General features: G+C 43.9%; 2 protein-coding genes across 2 annotated transcripts in view; one reads left to right on the top strand and one right to left on the bottom strand.

The window, feature by feature from the left end:
* The window catches only part of LOC126213515 (poly [ADP-ribose] polymerase tankyrase-1-like), a 586,304-nt gene that overhangs the window by 78,815 nt on the left and 484,056 nt on the right, over positions 1-23,433 (top strand). The window lies entirely within an intron of this gene.
* The window catches only part of LOC126213513 (uncharacterized), an 84,151-nt gene that overhangs the window by 14,397 nt on the left and 46,321 nt on the right, over positions 1-23,433 (bottom strand). The window contains exons 5-6 of the mRNA XM_049941345.1: positions 15,146-15,321; positions 3,750-3,958 (exon numbers count right to left, since the gene is read on the bottom strand). Of these exons, the coding sequence (XP_049797302.1) occupies positions 3,750-3,958; positions 15,146-15,321 (385 nt within the window). The remainder of the gene's footprint in view (positions 1-3,749; positions 3,959-15,145; positions 15,322-23,433) is intronic.

The raw sequence follows: 23,433 nt of genomic DNA, 5'->3' as shown, positions 1-23,433 counted from the left end.
AGTGGCCCCAGCACCGACCCTTGGGGAACGCCCCACTTAACAGTGCCCCATTGGGACTGAACATCACTACCACTCTCAGTATTGCGGGGAATTACCTTCTGCTTTCTGTTCTTAAGGTCAGAGGCGAACCAATTGTAAGCTACTTCCCTTACTCCATAATGGTCCAACTTCTGCAGTAACATTTTATGGTCAATACAGTCAAAAGCCTTCGTTAAATCAAAGAAAACACCTAGCGTTCGCAACCTTTTATTTAATCCGTCCAAAACCTCACAGAGAAAAGAGAATATAGCATTTTCAGTTGTTAAACCATTTCTAAAACCAAACTGAACATTTGACAGCAAATTATGTGAATTTAAATGCTCCAGTAACCTTGCATATACAACCTTCTCGATAACTTTAGCAAACACCGATGGCATAGAAATAGGTATATAATTGTCAACATTATCCCTGTCTCCCTTTTTATAAAGTGGCTTCACTACCGAGTACTTTAATCGGTCAGGAAACCGACCACTCCTAAAGGAAAAGTTACATATATGGCTAAGTACTGGACTAACATACATAGAACAATACTTCAGTATTCTGCTAGATACCCCGTCATATCCATGAGAGTTCTTGGTCTTTAGTGATTTAATTATTAACTCAATCTCCCTCTTGTCAGTATCATGGAGGAGCATTTCAGGTAACAGTCTCGGAACACTTTTTTCTAAGAGCGCTATATGATTCCTTGTTGGGACTAGGTTTCTATTTAGTTCACCTTCTATATTCAGAAAGTGATTATTAAATACTGTACATATATGCGACTTATCAGTAACACGGACATTCCCACTACGCACTGATTCTATATCCTCGACCTGTCTCTGCAGACTAGCCACTTCCTTTACGACTGACCATGTGGTTTTAATTTTATCCTGAGACTTAGCTATTCTATCTGCATACCACATACTTTTTGCCTTCCTAATAACATTTTTAAGCACCTTACAATACTGTTTGTAATGGGCTGCTGCATTTAGATTTTGATGGTTTCTAACGTTTTGATATAATTGCCACTTTGTTCTACAAGATATTCTTATCCCTCTAGTCAGCCACCCAGGCTGCCTGTTTGTGCTAGTACCCTGTTTTGAACGTTCTAACGGAAGGCAACTTTCAAAGAGCACGAGAAAAGTCTTGAGAAAAGCATTATATTTATCGTCTACTGTATCAGCGCTATAAACATCTTGCCACTCTTGTTCCTTGATAAGGTTTACAAAGGTCTCTACAGCAACTGGATCAGCTTTCCTAAACAGCTGATGACTATTTAACACGTGTTGCAGCACAAAAATCTTTTGGAGTTAAAATTTGTGCATCATGATCTGAAAGGCCATTCACCTTTTTGCTAACAGAATGCCCTTCTAGTAATGAGGAATGAACAAAAATGTTGTCTATGGTTGTTCTACTGTTCCCTTGCACTCTCGTTGGAAAGAATACGGTTTGCATAAGATTATATGAATTAAGGAGGTCTACCAGCATCCTCTTCCTTGCACAATCAATTATACAATTAATATTGAAGTCACCACATATAATTAACTTTTTGTATTTCCTATAAAGTGTACCAAGAACCTCCTCTAGCTTTAGCAAAAATGTTGTGAAATCGGAGTCTGGGGATCTATAAATAACAACAGTTAGAAGTTTAGCTCCGTTAAATTTAACCTCACCTGCACAACATTCAAACACCTTTTCTGTGCAGTACTTTGAAACATCAATTGACTCAAATGGAATGCCGTTTTTCACATACATGGCTACTCCCCCACACCGCAAAGAGCTCCTCGAAAAGCTGCCAGCCAACCTGTATCCTGGTAAAGGAAGCCTCTGAATCATCTCCTTATTTAAGAAGTGTTCAGATATACCAAGTATAAGTTAGAACTACTTAAACCTAACTAACCTAAGGACATCACACACATCCATGCCCGAGGCAGGATTCGAACCTGCGACCGTAGCGGTCACGCGGTTCCAGACTGAAGCGCCTAGAACCGTACGGCCACACCGGCCGGCCCCTGAAGATATCTTCAATGTCGGGCTTAAAGTTAGCTTCCAGACAAACAGCTAGTGGTCCATAACTCTGTAAGGTCTTGTCCCTTCTCATTCGTTAATATCTTGCCGCCACTCGTGAGGAATTGAAACATCAACTACAGCTCACACGTTTGTTCTCGGTGTCCATAACAGTTTCAGTCATGATTATAGACATGCTGCAGAGTGCAGCTCAGTCTAGCAACAGATGGGGTAAGAGTCTGCTTGTTTGGTAACTTGCTAACAATGCGTATTTCCTTTAATCTGCCAGTATTATTCTTATGGTTGTCTGCAGTAAATTATCGGCGACAGCCGAAATTTTGGAAAAGCCTTTTTTCTCAGTATTACAGTTCCTGGTTCCAATATACGGATATTCTTATGATAACTTACTTCCTTATCTGTTGTGACCCTTTTCGACCACCTTAGTTTCTTAATTTGTCGGCTTACTACCAATGAAAACCCTGCAAGTTCGATTGCCTGAAGCGGCCAAGAGTGACAACGGTTGGCATAAATAATTTTTCCGCTGAGAGAGCACAAGCCCACTGTCCTACTTTCCTCTCATTTAAATGGAGTTACCCCCTACCGAACAAGAAGCTATAAGGGAGGTACAAAGAGAGAAATGAACGATTACAACTCGTTTCATGTCTGGTGCACGATAGATAGATGATCGAGTAAGAGATAAAGTCCAGCAACGAGAATAAAATAATAAATTAAAAAAATATAGTGATTCGAACAAATAGAGTTGTTTAGCAGACAGGTGCGATAGCTGTGTTTCCTCAGTCCTACTACAGTTCATAGTATTAACACTTCTAAGGATAATATTAACAGTGTATCTGATACAATTAACTGTTCAGTTACAAATCGAAATATTATTCGTCAAAGAAAATTAGTAAATACGAACAGTATCGTGCTAGGATCACACATGAGAAATTTAGATCACTACACCAGTTACAGTATTGACAGAAAATTAGCTTGTCTGTAGCCGTTATGTTGCAGAGACCATTCGCCATTTTTAAAAAGACTTAGACTAGGTCTGAAAAAAACTACATGTACAGAATTTTAGAGTGTTTATAGAAGATAAAGAGGAACACTTTTTTATATGAGGCACGTGTCGCACACGTATGAAGGTGTTATCTGCACTGGCGTTCAGAGACGGTGTTCAAAGTGCTGTGGGATGGGCACTGTTTCAGAGGTGTTGCGTGCCTCCTACGGGAGGGAGACGAGTTGTTCAGTGTACCAGACACTGGCGGACACCCCAGGTGAGGTGGTCGCCTGTTAGGCTGAGGCTGCAAACATTATTTGAGAGACACCCACTTGTTTCGAGTGCGTTAGCGCCCAGCTGGCAATTCAGTAACGTCTCTAAAACATCACACCTGTCACATTTGTGTCACATAAAATTTGTTCTTTTTAATCTTCTCTAAACACTCCAAAATTTTGTCTACGTAGTCTTTTTTAGTCCCTGCATAATGAAGAAGTCAATAATACATCGAAATGAAATAGTTAGCTTGTTTTAGATCCAGACGGAGAGTTGCCGAGGAATCGAGAAACTGACTTTGGAAAGAGCAACAGAGATCATGCGTGGCGTGCAAAATCACGCAAGAGCTAAAAATATATATTCAGAAGGATATTTGACTCTCATTCCTCGAACAACTGAACAGTTGTCAGCGCATAACCCTGAAGTGGCCGGGTCCCAGTGTTAAACTTACCTACAATCTTCAAGCTATCTACGTAGACTGAATCGATGTACTCAGCTGTAGTGGCCCAGTAGAGACGATGGAAGGCGTACAGATCGTCAGCGAGGCTGAACATTTGCGACGCCTCTGGCTGCCGCTCCTTGCACAGCGCACTGAAGTCGTCGTCAGAGGAGAGGTTCCACGGCTGATAGCCCAGCAGGCGTTCACTCAACAGCGGCCGCCTGTAGCACACAAGGTGCGAGGTTAAAAGTTAAAAACCTATAATGTATAGTTTATGCAAGAGCGTACAAGTATCCAAAAAGTGTGTGAAATCTTACGGGACTTAACTGTTAAGGTCATCAGTCCCTAAGCTTACACACTACTTCACCTACATTATGCTAAGGACACACACACACACACACACACCCATGCCCGAGGGAGGGCTCGAACCTCCGCCGGGACCATCCGCGCACCCCATGACTGAAGCGCCCCAGACCGCTCGGCTAATCCCGCGCGGCTAAAAGTATCCAGAGCGGATTTCCACTCAGCAGTGGATTAGAAACCTCCTGGCAGATGAGTACTGTGTGCCAGACTGGGACACAAACCTGGAACTTTTTCATTCTTTAAAGGATGCATTGTAACACAGCAAACAATCGCAAACCCATTGGTCTTTTTAGCATTTTAGCGCATCGACATTTCATCTTTAGATTTCGGAGCACTTGAGTGAGACACCAATCATAACTATTTCTTGCAGGTCATCCACTCCGTTCTGTGCTGCTATATCGTTTTAAGTGGTTTCAGGCACAGCAAACAGCAGAGCTGCAGCGCTTGCCGCAGAATACCTCTTTTCTTTAAAGAAGAATTTCGTATGCATTGTAAGAGAGTGAACATGTGATATTTATGTTAAGGATATGAATCACTTGTTCAAATGAATTATAGATGATTTTAGACGCTGACATGTAGACATGTCTGTCATGAGCTGAAGCAAAATCTTCCACATTACCACTTGAAAATGGCTCAAAAGGCCGAAACTGCAATTGTAAAACAATTTCTAAAGTCGATGGCGAATATGACGTCCTTATAAAAATAGACATCGAGCTAGGCAGGCACGAACCTAGAGCCGCCGTCGCAGCCTTACTTCCGCCAGTAGCTCAGCCGCTGCCTTCCAGCCGTCACAGAAGCTCCCCTGCACGGCTGGCGGGACCAGCGGTCCCGGAAGGATGGGCACTGCAGTGACCAGAGGCCTCGGGAGTTGCTTCCTGGGCGAATCCTCACTCTGCAGTGGAGAGTGCAGTCACTTGAAACGTCGGGGATCCGACACACGGCTCTGACCTGCCAGGGAGTTTCCTATCTGCATTAGGTGATGTGGCATCTGCGATAATTTTCCGTAAAGACTGTATGACAGCTGAAAGCAGAACCCCCACAGGAAGATGAGTTCAATGGACAAACGTGAATGTGCCGTCAAGCAGGTCCACTTATTCAGTCCCTTTCAGCTAATCCGACGGCTAAGGACAGCGCGATACGATGACTGAAGCTATTTGAAATCCGTCTTTGCAAATACCAAACATGTGTTTTTATTTCACAATACGTGTTTTGTTTTACTCATTATCAGTTGTGGCATTTTTATAATGTTTCTGCTTACATGCGGCAGTGTGCATCCCACCATCTCACACTGCAATGCTTGACGTGCAGAAGTACATGTCTGCTGACGTAAAACTTGACAAAATGACGCTTCACTATTGCATACAAATGTTTGTTTACTTGGCTCTGAAGCATTCGTTCGGTCTCGTTTCGTGAGTGGTTGGTGCGGGTCTCTCGTTTGGCAGTGGATATTATCATACAGAAATTGTTGGCCTAAGGTCAGTGTTCCGTACATCGATTCGATGCATCTGTGTCAGGTACATCTTATGATGAGAATGGAGCCCTCAGAATCGGGTATGAGACAATTTTTTTCCTGATTAATCTACGACTGCATTCCCTATAGCCCATCAACGATGAAAAGTTTCCATACTGCCAGATGCATTGCACAACAATCATTGCTCCCTCTACTCCTTGTAGTATCTGTTACTTGAAAACAATGTTGTCAGTTAAAGCATGAAGCTGCATCATAATGAGTTCCGTGTGATGTCTGGGTCCCCAGTTTGACCGGAAAGCAGTCCCTCCCATAATACATGTGGGGCCATGGAGCTAAGGCTCGCAAATCATTTCCACGCTACGTAGAGCAGCACGCTGTTCTGCTTGGAGGTACAGTACCACACCTACTCCACCGACAAGCTGGGACTCAGAATCCGTGCCGTGATAAAGTTTATCGTTTGCATGCCACAGATCCAGGAAGTAGATGCGTCCTGACAATGATCTGAATAATCATTATACTGAGATTTTTTTGGCAAAGAATTTCGGGAAAGGGCTGTTTTTAACGCAATGGAACCGTTCATTTCATAAGGCAACCAAAGAAAGTATTTAAGTGGAGCAAGGAGGTGAACATACGGGCGTTGTGGCCGAGCGGTTCTAGGCGCATCAGTCTGGAACCGCGCAGCTGCTACGGTCGCAGGTTCGAATCCTGCCTCTGGCATGGATGTGTGTGATGTCCTTAGGTTAGTTAGGTTTAAGTAGTTCTAAGTTCTAGGGGACAGATGACCTCAGATGTTAAGTCCCATAGTGCTCAGAGCCATTTGAACCATTTGAGGTGAACATACAATCTCCACTAAAATGGTAAAGAAGGCCCGGAAACTTCTGGGCAATTTGCCTATGTACTACACAGCAGTAATACTACAATACTGACTGCCATATTCATTTTGGGGGAACGTGCGTTGGCACACAGAGTGGCGAATCCACAGAAGACGCAAACAATACTCGCCACAGGGACGTGGAGTGTCGATAAGCGAGGCAGACCGCTGCCACGGAAGGCAATCGTCGTCAATCAGGGTACAGAGGCAGAGTCAGTGTGCTATAGGTGGCTTTGGCTTGTAGTGCTGGAGCCGTTACTGAAGATATCATGCGAGTCCAGTAATGAAGTGGATTGGAGGAATTTAGAAATGACCGACTGTAAATGGCGATACGTGAACTACAGAAGAGGCACGAAATGGTGCGCTGCCTGAACTAGGAGGGCGGTACCTAAGCTGCACCACTGCCGCTGGAGCTCTGTGACCACGCCCTCCCCTCCTGCATATCTGCTTTTCGACTTTGTACTGACATCTAACAGAAGGTAAACACGCTGGGTCAGATGAGTAAACAAGACGACGTTCTCTGGAGAAGATTCTCGGGGCAAAAGAACATGCTCTGAGAAAGCTCTTACGAGCAAAACATTCGAAGCCATAATCTGTGACGAGAGGGTTCCTTTTTCTCACTACCTCTGCTCCCTGCTGAGTTCTCGGTGTGTGTGGTCTGCCGTGTCCGACACAGAAAGCACGCGCAGTGTCACGTGCCATTCAGCTCTCTCAAACGGGCGACATGTCTGGAACCGGCACCAGTGTGTTCAGGCAGAGTTGCACTACGTTTCATTTTGTTTATTTTACGTGCGGCAACAAATTATTAAGACAACTACGTACAGTTTACGAAAATGTATTTACTTGCGATGTTACGGAATTTATAACATGTGGAAAACTTTTCAGTTATAGATGTTAGGTGAACACATTATGCGAACGAAATCATAAGATTAAATGACACCAAATCGGAACTCTGTCACAGTTCTCTTGTTGTTGTTGTGGTCTTCAGTCCTGAGACTGGTTTGATGCAGCTCTCCATGCTACTCTATCCTGTGCAAGCTTCTTCATCTCCCAGTAGCTACTGCAACCTACATCCTTCTGAATCTGCTTCGTGTATTCATCTCTTGGTCTCCCTCTACGATTTTTACCCTCCACGCTGCCCTCCAATGCTAAATTTGTGATCCCTTGATGCCTCAAAACATGTCCTACCAACCGATCCCTTCTTCTAGTCAAGTTGTGCCACAAACTTCTCTTCTCCCCAATCCTATTCAGTACCTCCTCATTAGTTACGTGATCTACCCACCTTATCTTCAGCATTCTTCTGTAGCACCACATTTCGAAAGCTTCTATTCTCTTCTTGTCCAAACTAGTTATCGTCCATGTTTCACTTCCATACATGGCTACACTCCATACAAATACTTTCAGAAACACCTTCCTGACACTTAAATCTATACTTGATGTTAACAAATTTCTCATCTTCAGAAACGCTTTCCTTGCCATTGCCAGTCTACATTTTATATCCTCCCTAAATAGCAAAACTCCTTTACTACTTTAAGTGTCTCATTTCCTAACCTAATTCCCTCAGCATCACCCGACTTAATTTGACTACATTCCATTATCCTCGTTTTGCTTTTGTTGATGTTCATCTTATATCCTCCTTTCAAGACACTGTCCATTCCGTTCAACTGCTCTTCCAAGTCCTTTGCTGTCTCTGACAGAATTACAATGTCATCGGCGACCCTCAAAGTTTTTACTTCTTCTCCATAAATTTTAATACCTACTCCGAATTTTTCTTTTGTTTCCTTTACTGCTTGCTCAATATACAGATTGAATAACATCGGGGAGAGGCTACAACCCTGTCTCACACCTTTCCCAACCACTGCTTCCCTTTCATGCCCCTCGACTCTTATAACTGCCATCTGGTTTCTGTACAAATTGTAAATAGCCTTTCGCTCCCTGTATTTTACCCCTGCCACCTTCAGAATTTGAAAGAGAGTATTCCAGTCAACATTGTCAAAAGCTTTCTCTAAGTCTACAAATGCTAGAAACGTAGGTTTGCCTTTTCTTAATTTTTCTTCTAAGATAAGTCGTAAGGTCAGTATTGCCTCACGTGTTCCAACATTTCTACGGAATCCAAACTGATCTTCCCCGAGGTCGGCTTCTACCAGTTTTTCCATCCGTCTGTAAAGAATTCGCGTTGGTATTTTGCAGCTGTGACTTATTAAACAGATAGTCCGGTAATTTTCACATCTGTCAACACCTGCTTTCTTTGGGATTGGAATTATTATATTCTTCTTGAAATCTGAGGGTATTTCGCCTGTCTCATACATCGTGCTCACCAGATGGTAGAGTTTTGTCATGACTGGCTCTCCCGAGGCCATCAGTAGTTCTAATGGAATGTTGTCTACTCCCGGGGCCTTGTTTCGACTCAGGTCTTTCAGTGCTCTGTCAATCTCTTCACGCAGTATCTTATCTCCCATTTCGTCTTCATCTACATCCTCTTCCATTTCCATAATATTGTCCTCAAGTACATCGCCCTTGTATAAACCCTCTATATACTCCTTCCACCTTTCTGCCTTCCCTTCTTTGCTTAGAACTGGGTTGCCATCTGAGCTCTTGATATTCATACAAGTGGTTCTCTTCTCTCCAAAGGTCTCTTTAATTTTCCTGTAGGCAGTATCTATCTTACCCCTAGTGAGACAAGCCTCTACATCCTTACATTTGTCCTCTAGCCATCCCTGCTTAGCCATTTTGCACTTCCTGTCGATCTCATTTTTGAGACGCTTGTATTCCTTTTTGCCTGCTTCATTTACTGCATTTTTATATTTTCTCCTTTCATCAATTAAATTCAATATTTCTTCTGTTACCCAAGGATTTCTATTAGCCCTCGTCTTTTTACCTACTTGATCGTCTGCTGCCTTCACTACTTCATCCCTCAGAGCTACCCATTCTTCTTCTACTGTATTTCTTTCCCCCATTCCTGTCAATTGTTCCCTTATGGTCTCCCTGAAACTCTCTACAACCTCTGGTTCTTTCAGTTTATCCAGGTCCCATCTCCTTAAATTCCCACTTTTTTGCAGTTTCTTCAGTTTCAATCTGCAGTTCATAACCAATAGATAACACGAGATAATTTTGGCTAAATACGGCGCACAACTGTCTGCTCGCGTGGCAAGCACGTAAGCGCCCCACCATGCGTTCCTTACGAGTAACAGGTCGCTAGGTTTGCAATAAACCAGTTATTAATTTTTCTGGTAACCCTACTTATTTCTAACATCACTTATGCTGTGAGAAGACATGAAGGTGAACGTCTCGAAATGTGAGCGACACGGTTGTTTGGTGTAGGCCTACAGCTAAATGTTCTCGTACGTCTGTCTGAAAACTTGGGTCTACTAAATAGCAATAAAAATGTTTCAATTTTCAGTTCTTTTGAGAGGTAGTCCGCAGATAATGTTCTTATTGCCAAAGCGATATAAAGTTCTACAGCTCCTCAATTCAGCACTTCGTTGGGATATATATTTCTTTTTCTGCCTCCCAAGCAATATGAATTCTGCCATCACTGCCAAAATGTAGGTAAAACTTAACAGAACTTACTCAGCCCGAAGAATGCTACAGATCTCGCTTCAATATTTTCCGGTTGTGAGAAGCTCCTCTAGTTTTGTTCACACGAAATCGGAGAACGTTTTTTGTTTTGAGCAACATCAAAATGGCTCTGAGCACTATGGGACTCAACTGCTGAGGTCATTAGTCCCCTAGAACTTAGAACTAGTTAAACCTAACTAACCTAAGGACATCACAAACATCCATGCCCGAGGCAGGATTCGAACCTGCGACCGCAGCGGTCGTGCGGTTCCAGACTGCAGCGCCTTTAACCGCACGGCCACTTCGGCCGGTCTTGAGCAACATCCCTCACCCTTTTACTCGCGATGAGCACATTCCCCTGCTGGAGTATATTCTCTGACTCGCTCACCCTTTTACTCGCGATGAGCACATTCTCCGCTGGAGTATATTCTCTGACTCTTTACTCATGTGAACCTCAAAATGTCCTCCCAAAATTTCCAGTACGAAGTATATCCTCCGTTTTACTGACACGCCCCACTATACTTCGCCAGCACCTCAGCTCTCACCTGGACTCTCCCAGTGGTTCTTCGCCGATCATCTCCCACCCTTCGTCGTCGTCTTCATTGCTTCACCACTCACAGAGAGCCGTAGTCTGGCAGCTCCTTCGCCACTGCCTCCGTCAAATGCTCCACCACCGTCGCCGCCACCTGCGCCACCGTCGACTCCCTCTCCAGCAGCGTCGCTGCCTCTGTCGCCAACACAGTCGCCAGCCCCAAACCACGGCCCGCCCCATCGCCCCCACCACTGCCGGTGCAGGAAGTTCCAACCACATCCACCACCACTGTAGCTTCGTCACCGCCGTCATAAACTCCTGTCAATGTCCTTATCTACACCCTACTGGGGCCACCTATTACACCACAACCCTCATGCATGCAGTCATAAGACCAAACAGATGAAATAGAATGGATAAAACCTCACGATTCCAAATGAAACCAAGCCAAAAATGATTTCACTAAATTTACGGACATGAAACCAATAATTCCTCTCAACTATCGTCCTTTGTATCTACATCTACATACATAATCCGCAAGCCATCGTGCGGTGCGTGGCGGAGGGTACCCTGTTCCACAACTAGTCGTTTCCTTTCCTGTTCCGCTCGCTGACAGAGCGAGGGACAGACGCCTGTCTATGTGCGTCCTTAGGAGCCGTAATTCCTCGTATCTTGTCTTCGTGGTCCCTACCAGAAATGTATGCTGGCGTCATTAGGATCGTTCTGCAGCCAGCTTCAAGTGACGATTCTCTGCACTTCCTCAGTTGTTTTCTTCGAAATGAGTGTCTTCTTCCCTCCAACAATTCCCTGCTGAGCTCCTGAAACATATACGTAACACTTGCATGCTGATCGAAACTCCGGTAAGAAATCTACCTGCTCCCCCTGAATTTTTCGATGCCTTCTTTCAATCCGACCTGGTGCAGATTCCAAACACTCGAGCAGTGCTGAACAAGAAGTCGCTCTGGCGTCCTACACAGGGTCTCCCTTACATACGAACCACACTTTCACAAAACTCTCCCAATAAACCCAAGTCGACCGTTCGCCTTTCCTACCAGAATCCTCACACGTTTATTCCATTTCATCTCGCTTCGCAACATTACGCCCAGATATTTCAACGAAGTGACTGTGGTAAGCAGGACACTTGGAATGCCGTATCCGGATATTACGGGTTCGTTTTTGCTACTCATCCGCTTTCTTCTACAGCAAGAGCCACCTGCCATTCATCACACCAACTAGAAATTTTGTCATCTTGTGTCAACCTGCAGTCACTCAACTTATTCCATATGCTCGTTTTTCCGTTATCACCCCGCAATGGGACACCGTGCCAAATGCTTTCGAGAAATCTAGAAATATGGAATCTGCCTTTTGCCCTTTATCCATAGCTCTCAGTGCATCATGCGAGAAAAGGAAAAGGTGAGTTTCACAGAAGCGATGCTTACCAAAACCGTGTCGATTTGTGCACATAAGCTCCTTAGTCTGAAGAAAGTTGATTATGTTCGAACTGAGAATAGGTTTAAGGATTCTGCAGGAAACAGGTGTTAGGGATATTGGTCTGCAATTTTGTGGGTCCGTTCTTTCACCTTTCCTATACACTAGAGTCACTTGCACTTTTTTCCATTCGCTTGGTTCTTAGCGCTGATCGCAAGATTCGCGGTAAATGCAAGCTAAGTAAGGGGCCAGTGCCGCACACTACTCTGTGTAAAACCAAACTGGCATTCCACCTAGGCATTGCCACTTATTTATTTTCAGCTGTTTCAGCTATTTCTCTACGCCAGCGGTACTCATTACTATGATTTCCATACGGGACTCTGTGCGATGGTCAAACGACGGCACGTTTGTACCATTCTCCTGCGTGAACGATTTCTTAAATGAGGAATTTTTAACTTCGGCCTTCCTTTTGGAATATTCTACCGCCAAAAGCAGACTGGTCAACGTGTGACTGAACAGAAGCGTTAGATCCGCTTAACGATTTTGCAGAGGACCAAAACTTTTTCCGGTTCTCCGGTGGTAGCTGTGCTTCGCGCACAGATCTTTTCACAGACGCACGAATCTCTACAAATCTTGCTGTCCTCATTTGCGCGTTCTCTTTTGAAGCGAGAATGTAACAGCCTTTCGTTCCTCAGCATTTTCCGAATTTAAAGCACGATGAGTCTTTTCCGCCCTTGATCCACTTAGTAGGCGCATACTTTTCCCGATCACGATTTACAGTCTCTGTAAACTGTAGCTATAATTCCTCTATGGCCATAATTTTGGAATTAAATGATTGTATCTTATTGTCTAAGTGAGACGCTGACAACTGCATATCAACTCTCCTAGCGTTCTCGAGTGATTTACTGACTTTCGTAACCATAGTCGCTATGATAACATCATGATCACTAATCCCCATCTCTATGCTGACACCATCGATAAGGTCCTTCCTGTTTGTGCTGGCTGACGAACTAGCTGCTCAACACAGTTTTCGGAAAACGTGTTCAAAAGTCCTTCACAAGACTGACTGTCTGCACGACCTGCAGTGAATCCATAGACGTCCCAGTCTATACTCGGTAGGTTAAGGTCACCGCCAGCTAGTGTCGCGTGATCTGGATGTTTATGCTATGCTGACTATTTACCTTCTTTGAATGGCTCCACATCTGTCCCAGCGGAGTCGGGTGGGTGGTAAAATCATCCAACAACTGATATGGTTTCACCTTGTCCTGTTATGTGCGACCACGTAACTTCAGTATAGCACTCAAATTCAACCTCAGTAAAGAGAATATTTTTTGTCAACTGCAATGAACACTTCCCCTCCTACGGCGTCGAATATGTCTTTCCGATAAACATTCCAAGACTAGCTAAATATCTCAGAGTTTTTTTACTTTGGGTCTTAGCCAGCTCTCAATTCAAGAATAATTTGAGGCTGAGAAAGTTCATGGAGGAGAGTAAATTTGGGAACTATGTTACAAATACTTCGACAGTTGACTGATAAAAGTTTCAGAGTCGAACTGACTTTACTCTGAAAGCTATCTGATTTCCCTAAATGTGTACCAACTGGCGAGTGTTCATGAGAGTACCTCAAACTACTGGCTACCCTGAAACCCCCCATGTACTCTCCACAAGTACTCTGCTATCCGATTAGCTGCTTCCTTTGTGTAGTGCACCCCTGTCTTGAAATCTGCCCATCTCCGATTTTCAGTTCACCTTCCCAACCACTGTTACCTTCATTCCCACTGCCTCACACAATATCGATAGTTTTATCCCGTCACACTATCTGCATGTGTCTATACACAGTGAACCGGTAACCCACTCACAGTTCTGATGACAGATGTGGAGTAGCAAATCAAAAATCCCCACACAATAAACATTGTGGAGTAACAATACCGTTCCTCAAAAACAGCTCCAGTTGGCTACAAATCATGTTCAATCATCCTGCATAATACTTTATCCCGAGTGTGTATTTTACCACCCTGACCGTGATCTGTCCTACTGACTGTCTCTGTCCGAGCCATCCTATAGCACATAATTTCGTTCCTCACACTGACCACTGCCTCTCCACAGCTGTTTACCCACATCAATTCTCATGATGAACTTAACTGGGGATGTCGGTTGATCACCTTCCTTTCAAAACACCTAGCCCATTTCCCAGACACACTCATCCCAAAGTGACTCCCCTATCGACCTCTACAGATATAACTGCAGAAGTCTTTCATCCTATTGATAGTAATCACATCGTAATCCATGTTCTCCACCTCCATAGCTATCCCACAATAAGCCACCTGAAATAATCCAACAACACCGCCACAAGACCTGGGGTGCCTGCCTGCTGGGAGCTTACCCTTTCCCACATAGGAAGCCACCTGCTCACCCTCCATAGTGCCGACATATCTCCTACACTACTCCATTCCACGGCCCCATATGTCAACCACTCGAGAGACTATTCCGCTTTCCTCCCGCTCACAACCTACAGTATTTACGCTCTATGCTACGGACTGATTTAAACACACCAACCACCGGACAGAATATAAGAACGATGGCTATCCGCTTCCTGCCCTCTGCTGACGTCTTCCCATCTTCCCTCATCGCTGCTTGGATTTTTCCTCCATCTATTGAGATGAACATGAGTTGTGGCCTCTTTTCCTCACCGACTGGATGCCAGTATCTGGACTAGACTCGCTAATACACGGTACTACCGTAATTTCTCCCGAAGTGTTTTTTTTTTGTCCCGAATAAGACGAGGACACGCTCACTTTTCGTGTCAGGTTCCACATCATTGTTTCCACAAATTATGAAAACTTCGGAAGTATCTGTAACCATCAATACTTTCTCTAGTAAATGCAGTAACATAGTTTATTGTGTCAGTTTTCTCCGCTGGTCTGTTACGTAATACGTGGCACATTTTAAGACACAATGCGAATCAAAAAATCTAAGGCTAAACGGAGTCAAAAACCTTTGTAAATCACGAGTTTCTGTAACCATGTCCTTCACTACTGTCTTTTAGTGTTAGCTCTTTACTCCATTCTGAATTAAATGATCCCTGTGTTTTCTATAGCTTTAATGAATACTTCCATGGATAAAAGTGAGATAAGCTCCAATAAACCATAGTGAGTAAGACAGACATTTGAGTGTACACTGGTTTATACCTGAGTATCAAGTCCCCTGGCCTGTCCTTGTCTTCTTCCACCTCGTAGTGCTCCACCTGTTTGCTGACGAATTCCAAGTCCTGTACCCATCCGGTTAATTTCGTGCGCAGCATGTCTTTCACACGTTCCATGTCCTTAATCCAACCGTGGAGTTGCTGATCACTTGCGTGGTTACCCTGAGACACACAGAAAATAGTTCAAATTACTTTCGTAACATCCACAAGCAGCAGCCTGTCTTAATATACAGTTACATGTAGCACTATTACATGACACTGAAATTACTGCCAGCGCATGAGTGTAGTACATTCAGTTTTGTACAGGCATAAAAACATTAATGCACAGCAGATGCCTAGTGGGGTTTTATTAAATAAATACATTTCTCAAACTGTGACATCAGATTAGAGAGGTGCAGATATTTCTTGGTAGCTGACATTACAGACGTCTGAATGTATGAATGTATACTCCCGTGACGATGTATCCAACTGAAATGTTCTGGAGCTGCCAGCAGCGTCGAGTTCCTATGTGTAAAGCCACATGGCGTGGCTGGAACTCTGAGGAGATACTATTCAAACTTTTGAACGATTTTCGAAAATAGAATGGCCACATTGTTGACAAATCCGTCAAAATCCTACTCGTTACCAATGCTGTGAGAAACCTGAACACATGTTATGATCTTCCACAAACGCAACGATAGACATCAGCCGCTCCATATCTGAAACATTATCTGAGTTAGTTGTACACACGGGAAATGTCAGTTTGTTAGTTAGTGTGTTGTTTAACGTCCCGTCGACAACGAAGTCATTAGAGACGGAGCACAAGCTCGGGTTAGGGAAGGATGGGGAAGGAAATCGGCCGTGCCCTTTCAAAGGAACCATCCCGGAATTTGCCTGAAACGATTTAGGGAAATCACGGAAAACCTAAATCAGGATGGCTGGAGACGGGATTGAACCGTCGTCCTCCCGAATGCGAGTCCAGTGTGCTAACCACTGCGCCACCTCGCTCGGTATGTCAGTTTGACTCAAAAATTTTTGTATCGTTTGTCTATTGCCTGGCTGATCGCTTTTGCCGAAAATTTGCATTTGTTGCTCGTCATCTAACACGATGTCGTCTGTATCTGAACACGTCTCGAATATTGCAGATTTGAAGGAATGTATTGACTGTCCGAGTGTTAAGATCATTTTTTCTGGACCATTTCCGGGTACGAAGTTCACATTTATATCACATATTAAGGTCTATGCTACTTTGGCGTTGTACAAATTGTAGGCTTCTAAATCACGGCAATAAATATATGGCCATTTAAATTATATATTTTCATACTTGGGCCGGCCGAAGTGGCCGTGCGGTTAAAGGCACTGCAGTCTGGAGCCGCAAGACCGCTACGGTCGCAGGTTCGAATCCTGCCTCGGGCATGGATGTTTGTGATGTCCTTAGGTTAGTTAGGTTTAACTAGTTCTAAGTTCTAGGGGACTAATGACCTCAGCAGTTGAGTCCCATAGTGCTCAGAGCCATTTTCATACTTGAAAAATCACTCACAAAAATCCATAAGGTGCTCCCTGTTGATTTAGAATCATGACGTTTTGGAAGAAGCCAGATTTCACAGTGCAAATAAAGGACAAAATCTTAAAATCCGTAATTGGTAACTGTATAACTCTAGAAAATACTTTTCGTATTATTTTTTAACAGTCTGTCTGTTTGTCTGTCCATCTCTTAGGAATCTTTTTCTCTGGATAAGTTCTGGGTATCATGTTCAAATTATGTCACATACAAAGGTATATCGACCCTTGGCGGCGTATAAGCTTATAACTGACTCCAGTCAACAGATACGGCCGTTTATGTCTCGTGTTTTGATAATCGAAAACTCACTCATCGAAACCTATAGGGTGCTCTCCATTGACTTGGAATCGTGAGATTTGGCAACAACTAAGTTTTCCGGTACTAGTAAAGCAAAAAATCTGAAACTTGTTAACTTGTAATTATATCACATAAAAATGTCGTTTTCGATTTGGACATACATTGTATTCATGACCTGTTGAAACTATAACATACGAACATTACTGCATCCAAACATAAAATTTATGTTGTATTCATGATTTAGTACGTAAACAGAAATGTGTTATTAAATCTTCTCTCCCTACATACATAAACTAAAGTCCTCTGCTTGCTTGTTCTTGTTTGTTTGGGCTGGGCTGAGGAAATAACATAGAATTTCTGAATCGATCTTGGTATTCCTGGGACCAGTATCTTGCCAGTAAAGTTACAAAGTGTCGATAATAGGCAAAAATCATTGGGAATCTCGATTCCCAGGATGGGGAGTTTGTACAGAACCCTTAGTGCGTGAGTCCCTCTCGCACTCTCCCATTCTGCTTTCCTTTCTTCTATCTACCCTAGCATCACCCAGTATGTTGTTGTGGAAGGTGAGTTCTCACCACAGACATGGGTGCCGTCGGGAGAGTCTGAGGGAAGTGGGACAGAACTGCTCTTGTTCTCTGAACGTGGGGTCCCCAATCCTTTTGGGTCACGCTGAAACAGGTGACAGTGGTTCCGCAATAGATTATATTGAGATAGGGAACCAATATTCGAAAGTGCATATTTATTGTGTTAAGGACATACACAGCAATAGATTATATTGAGATAGGGAACCAATACTCGAAAGTGTATATTTATTGTGTTAAGGACATACACAGCATACACCACCTAACAACAATGTAGCTCATAGTAATTCTTCAAAGCAACGACTGTCAGTCTGAATGCATGCATGTATTGCAATGATACCTGCAGTTCTTCACACTCTGGCAAAGATCTCGGGTGTCCGTTGTGCACTCGAACAGTAGCAGCTGATAAACAGTGTAGACACCTGACCACCAAACGGACCTACTGTACACAACTAGGCTCGTAGCACTCAAGCATCGCAGTGGCGCATTAACCTGTGCCGCAAGCACACCACTGACCCTGCTGTCAGCTGTCCATTGCATCAGATAGCTTGTGTCGTGTTCATGGTGAGGTGTGTTGCTGTGTACAGTGCACAATGAGTAATCAAAGGTGAAATGTGCAAGCACTGGGACAAACGGATTTTGAACCCTATGTCTGCTTGTGTCAATCCGGTATCGTTCACAGCGCTGTACTGTCCAACTTCATACAGTTTGTATTGTTTGTGGATGAGGCCTCATTCAAGCGTGATGTTGTTTTCAAAAGCCAAACAGGCAGATCTAGAATGAGGACAACACCCACGCCACCCATATCGGAGGCCAACAGCAAAGATTCTCAGTCAAGGTATTTTAGGGCATTATCCAAGATCATTCCACTTTGTTAATGTTTGCAAGCACCTGAAGAATACTCACACTCATTGTAGGACTGGAAAGGGGGGGGGTCCTCTCTGATGGCCATTGCGATCGCTGGATCTTACAACACTAGACCTCATTCTCTGAGGTTATGTACGAAACACCTGTAGATACAGCTGAAGACCTGCTTGCCAGGGTCCAAGCTGCCTGCCTCCTGGTACAACATTGTTGCTCACGGGCGAGGCCTCCACGACGAGTGCGGCTGCTTAATGTTTAAGGATGATTAAAGATGTAGCTGTTGTCACACGCATCGACTCAGTCTGTGTTTCGACAAGTTTCTACACAGTTGTCACTTCTGCCCAGCTGCTCAGAACAATGCAGTGTGACATGTCTTGGAAGACAGTAGCGTGACTGGCTCGATTCCACTATCGCAGTAGCCGCCACGATACAGGAATGACCTGTGAGGATATGCTGACATCACTCCGAAACTGTGATCACAGAGAGAGCGTCATGCAGTCAAAGGTCGTGAGGTGTTGGTATGAATGTGGGATATTTTCAAGAACACTGCCATCCTGAATTTGGAATCATTCAACTGTATGTCAGTCAGACACCTTAGGCAAGTGTACGGTGGTGGAGAGAAAAATGGATTTACTTGTGTTGCAGATATGTGCAAATATTACTTTCTTAATAAAATTTTTGTACTTGTTTAGATACTCCCGAGCTCATTTTTTACAGTTCTTTTGTCAGCTGTGTTTATTTACCAGGCGACATCTACACTCTTTTTGGAGAACTGTCGAGATGATTTCCCAAGTTTCTGCAATGTGTCACTCAAAACGTAACCGATCAGCAGCTACTTGCAGCCAGCATATTCCATTTCGTGCGTTTCTGTCACAGCACAATCCCACTCGTTTAATATGTGGAAGTTCTTCTTCTTACGAGAAATAAACCCGTTTGTGCTGCCTTGCGTCCCCGCTTGGTAAGTAGTGAGAGTAGTAGCAAGTTGAGAGAGGCATGTTCAAATGTGTACCAACACGGTGGGCACTGTCGCAATGCGCTATGTGTAAGTAGTGTTAGTGCGGAGAGAAGAAGCGTGATGGATTGCGACTTGAATTGCTGATCAGCGCACGCTGCGTGGCTGAAGGGTTTTGTAAACAGCCCTGCGGGGGGCGACCACAGTCTTGCTCTCTCTCCGACTGCCAGCCAGCCCTGATATCGGAGTCAAGCGCTCGTGCGGTATGCGTGACGACGATGGTGACTGCAGTCATGGCCGCGCACCTTGGATAACAATGATGACGCCGCACTGCTGTCACTGTTTACCAACGACGGTGTGATGTCATTCATCATGGTCACCTTGGCTGAGGATGAAAGCAACTATACATATTTTCTATACTGTTTTTGTTTATACACTACTGGCTATTAAAATTGCTACACCACGAACATGACGTGCTACAGACGCGAAATTTAACCGACAGGAAGAAGATGCTGTGATATGCAAATGATTAGCTTTTCAGAGCATTCACAGAATGTTGGCGCCGGTGGCGACACCTACAACGTGCTGACATGAGGAAATTTTCCAACCGATTTCTCATACACAAACAGCAGTTTACCGGCGTTGCCTGGTGAAACGTTGATATGATGCCTCGTGTAAGGAGGAGAAATGCGTACCATCACGTCTCCGACTTTGATAACGGTCGGATTGTAGCCTATCGCGATTGCGGTTTATCGTATCGGGACATTGCTGCTCGTTTTGGTTGAGATCCAATGACTGTTAGCAGAATATTGAAAAGGTGGGTTCAGGAAGGTACTACGGAACGCCGTGCTGGATCCAAAGTGCCCCGTATCACTAGCAGTCGAGATGACAGGTATCTTATCCGCATGGCTGTAACGGATCGTGCAGCCACGTCTCGATCCCTGAGTCAACAGATGGGGACGTTTGCAATACAACAACCATCTGCACGTACAGATCGACGACGCTTGCAGCAGCATGGACTATCAGCTTGGAGACTGTGGCTGCGGTTACCCTTGACGCTGCATCACAGACAGGAGCGCCTGCTATGGTGTACTTAACGACGAACCTGGGTGCACGCATGGCAAAACGTCATTTTTTCGGATGAATCCAGGTTCTATTTAGAGAATCATGATGGTCGCATCCGTGTTTGGCGACATCGCGGTGAACGCACATTGGAAGCGTGTATTCGTCATCGCCATACTGGCGTATCACTGGGCGTGATGGTATGGGGTGCCATTGGTTACACGTCTCGGTCACCTCTTGTTCACAATGACGGCACTTTGAACAGTGGACGTTACATTGCAGATGTCTTACGACCCGTGGCTCTACCCTCTCTCTGCGAAATCCTACATTTCAGCAGGATAATGCACGACCGCATGTTGCAGGTCCTGTACGGGCCTTTCTGGATAGAGAAAATGTTGGACTGCTGTCCTGGCCATCACATTCTCCAGATCTATCACCAATTGAAAACGTCTGGTGAATGGTGGCCGAGCAAGTGGCTCGTCACAATACGCCAGTCACTACTCTTGATGAACTGTGGTATCGTGTTGAGGCTGCATGGGCAGCTGTACCTGTACACGCCATCAAAGCTCTGTTTGACTCAATGCCCAGACGTATCAAGGCCGTTATTACGGCCAGAGGTGGTTGTTCTGGGTACTGATTTCTCAGGATCTATGCACCGAAATTCCATGAAAATGTAATCACTGCCTAGAATGTCACTGTCACTCTAGTTCTAGAATAAAATATTTGTCCAATGAATACCCGTCTATCATCTGCATTTCTTCTTGGTGTAGCAATTTTAATGGCTAGTAGTGTAAGTGATTCTTATGGGTTCTACTTCTTCTTTTCTAGGTGTGAGCAGGCGTTACTCGCTGTGGGATCTGAACCCAGCAGCTGATAATGATGATGACTATGATGATGATCTCTGGGGGACGACTTCGATTGTTCAGAGGCAGATATCGCTTATTCTACAGTATTAAATTTTTCGTTTGTTATTTTTGAGATGCTCTAGTTTGTAGATTTTCTCAATGCGAATATCGGTGTTTTGACACGACCACCAGCTACTAGTTCTTTTGCACCTGTGTTTCGTTTGGGTTTGTCCATATTCTTTCAGACACATTCCCCTGCCGACGTCATACACCTCCTCCAGTACCCATGCTGGATATGCCCTTAATGACAAACATGCCCACTGATGACGAGTTGCTGGAAGTGTATTCCAGTAATGAACACAACAACAGTTTTACTTGTAAGTACTCAGAATTTATTACTATTATTATTATACGAATACGGATTTTTATTTCTCCTTCCTTAGATATCAACTGCGTCTCTTTCTCCCTCTCGTGTGCAGAGTTATTAGGAGTTGGACGTGTTGTCGCGGAGAAGAGCGTTGTCCAAGTTAGGGGGAGAGCTGTCGTGACGTCATGGGGTGAGTCGATACCAGAGTGGTGAAACGCGTACGTTTCATAGGCAGCGATGGCGAGCCACAGAATCTCTGACCAGAGAGCATGTAGTCAGTTCTGTTGCGAGAGAGTAGCAGTCGCGCGACAGTTGAGTTCAGTTGCGGTCCATTTGCGATCGAGTTACAAGAGAGTTCTGTTGCGAGTTAGCAGTTGGGAAGTAGTAGCGCGTCCGAGATGACGTAGTTGCGGTCTAGTTGCGAGAGAGTTCAGTTGTGTGTGAGCAGTCGGCGGGCGTCGACATGGCACTCTGGTCAAGATTCAGGACGAGGTATATTTTTTTAATAAGGTAAAGAAGCAGCATTGCGCTCAGCTAATAATGTATTGTAATTGTAGCTAATTTGTTCATGAATCGCCCCAATAATAATTTTGTTTTCAAACCAAGCACTTTAACAAAGAATCCTTTTTTGAAAGAATATTTGCCTTCCATTTCCTTAAAGAAAAGTTTCCCTTAAATTCAAAATTTTTGCAATGAATTTCCTCCAAGCTACGGCAAAAAATAACAGCAGATGCAGTTTTACTGAGGTAAGAATTTGAGTTTAATTATTGCACAGGGCCTAAGATCGACATTTCGGTCTATTTGTGTTTTCATTGTCACTGAGATTTTATTATCACTGAATTGACTTTCATTTTTTTGTGAGAAACTTATACTTGGGTCAGATAGCTAGTTTTTATTTAATTGTCATTGTCATTAAATTTATTTGTTGGAAGGTTGCATTAGGTTCTATTCTGGTTAACATTCAATTATTGTGTTTAAAATTTCTCTGGGGAGGTTACACTTAGCTCTATGTCCATTTTCATTTTTAATTATTGACCTTTTAAATTTTTGTGGGGAGGTTACAGTGGTCATGCTGAGTCACTGTTCTGAGATGCAGGAAAGGGAGTCCTGTAAGACACTCAGCTGTATGCTCTGCCTTGATTTATGTTCATAAGATTTTGATCAACTTATTGTGGGGTCCAGTTACATCTCTGTTCAAAAGTATATACTGCTAACAAAAAGCATGTCCTAATGCCCAGAATCATGACGAGAGGAATTTAAATTGATTTCCATGGTTGCTTCTCACTAGTGATAGAAATTAACCAAAAAATACAGTGCATACAGATAGACAACAAACACCAGATGTCCACTGACGTTCTAATTTCTCGTATATCTAGGAAAGCCATAAGAAGAAGACAAACATTAACACGCTGTGTGGCACATCGACAAAGAAGTCGACCGTAAATTAGGTGGTCCCTTCTTCTTGTCCATATTAGCCGAGAAACATCCAAAAAGTGTAGACCTGCTGCTAATCTCTGAAGACGATAAGCAATACAATGTTTGGATAAAATGCATGTCCCACCTACGTTCCTCTTAAATGAAAACAAAAAAGGTGCAAGATATTTTTGCTGTAGATGTCTCAAGTCGTTTACCAAGAGCATGTATCTTGAAAGACACCTGATTGACTGCTAGAGGCAGGAAACAATAGGTCTTGAAATGCTTATCAAGGATAAACGGTTCTCGAAGTTTAAGAATGCCTCTCACCAACACTTCTGTCCGTTCGTCGT

This window comes from Schistocerca nitens, chromosome 11, assembly GCF_023898315.1.
Source record: "Schistocerca nitens isolate TAMUIC-IGC-003100 chromosome 11, iqSchNite1.1, whole genome shotgun sequence".
Classification (NCBI taxonomy): Eukaryota; Metazoa; Arthropoda; class Insecta; order Orthoptera; family Acrididae; genus Schistocerca; species Schistocerca nitens.
Note: the sequence above shows the minus strand (reverse complement) of the source record. Positions and strands in the feature narration are given on the sequence as shown.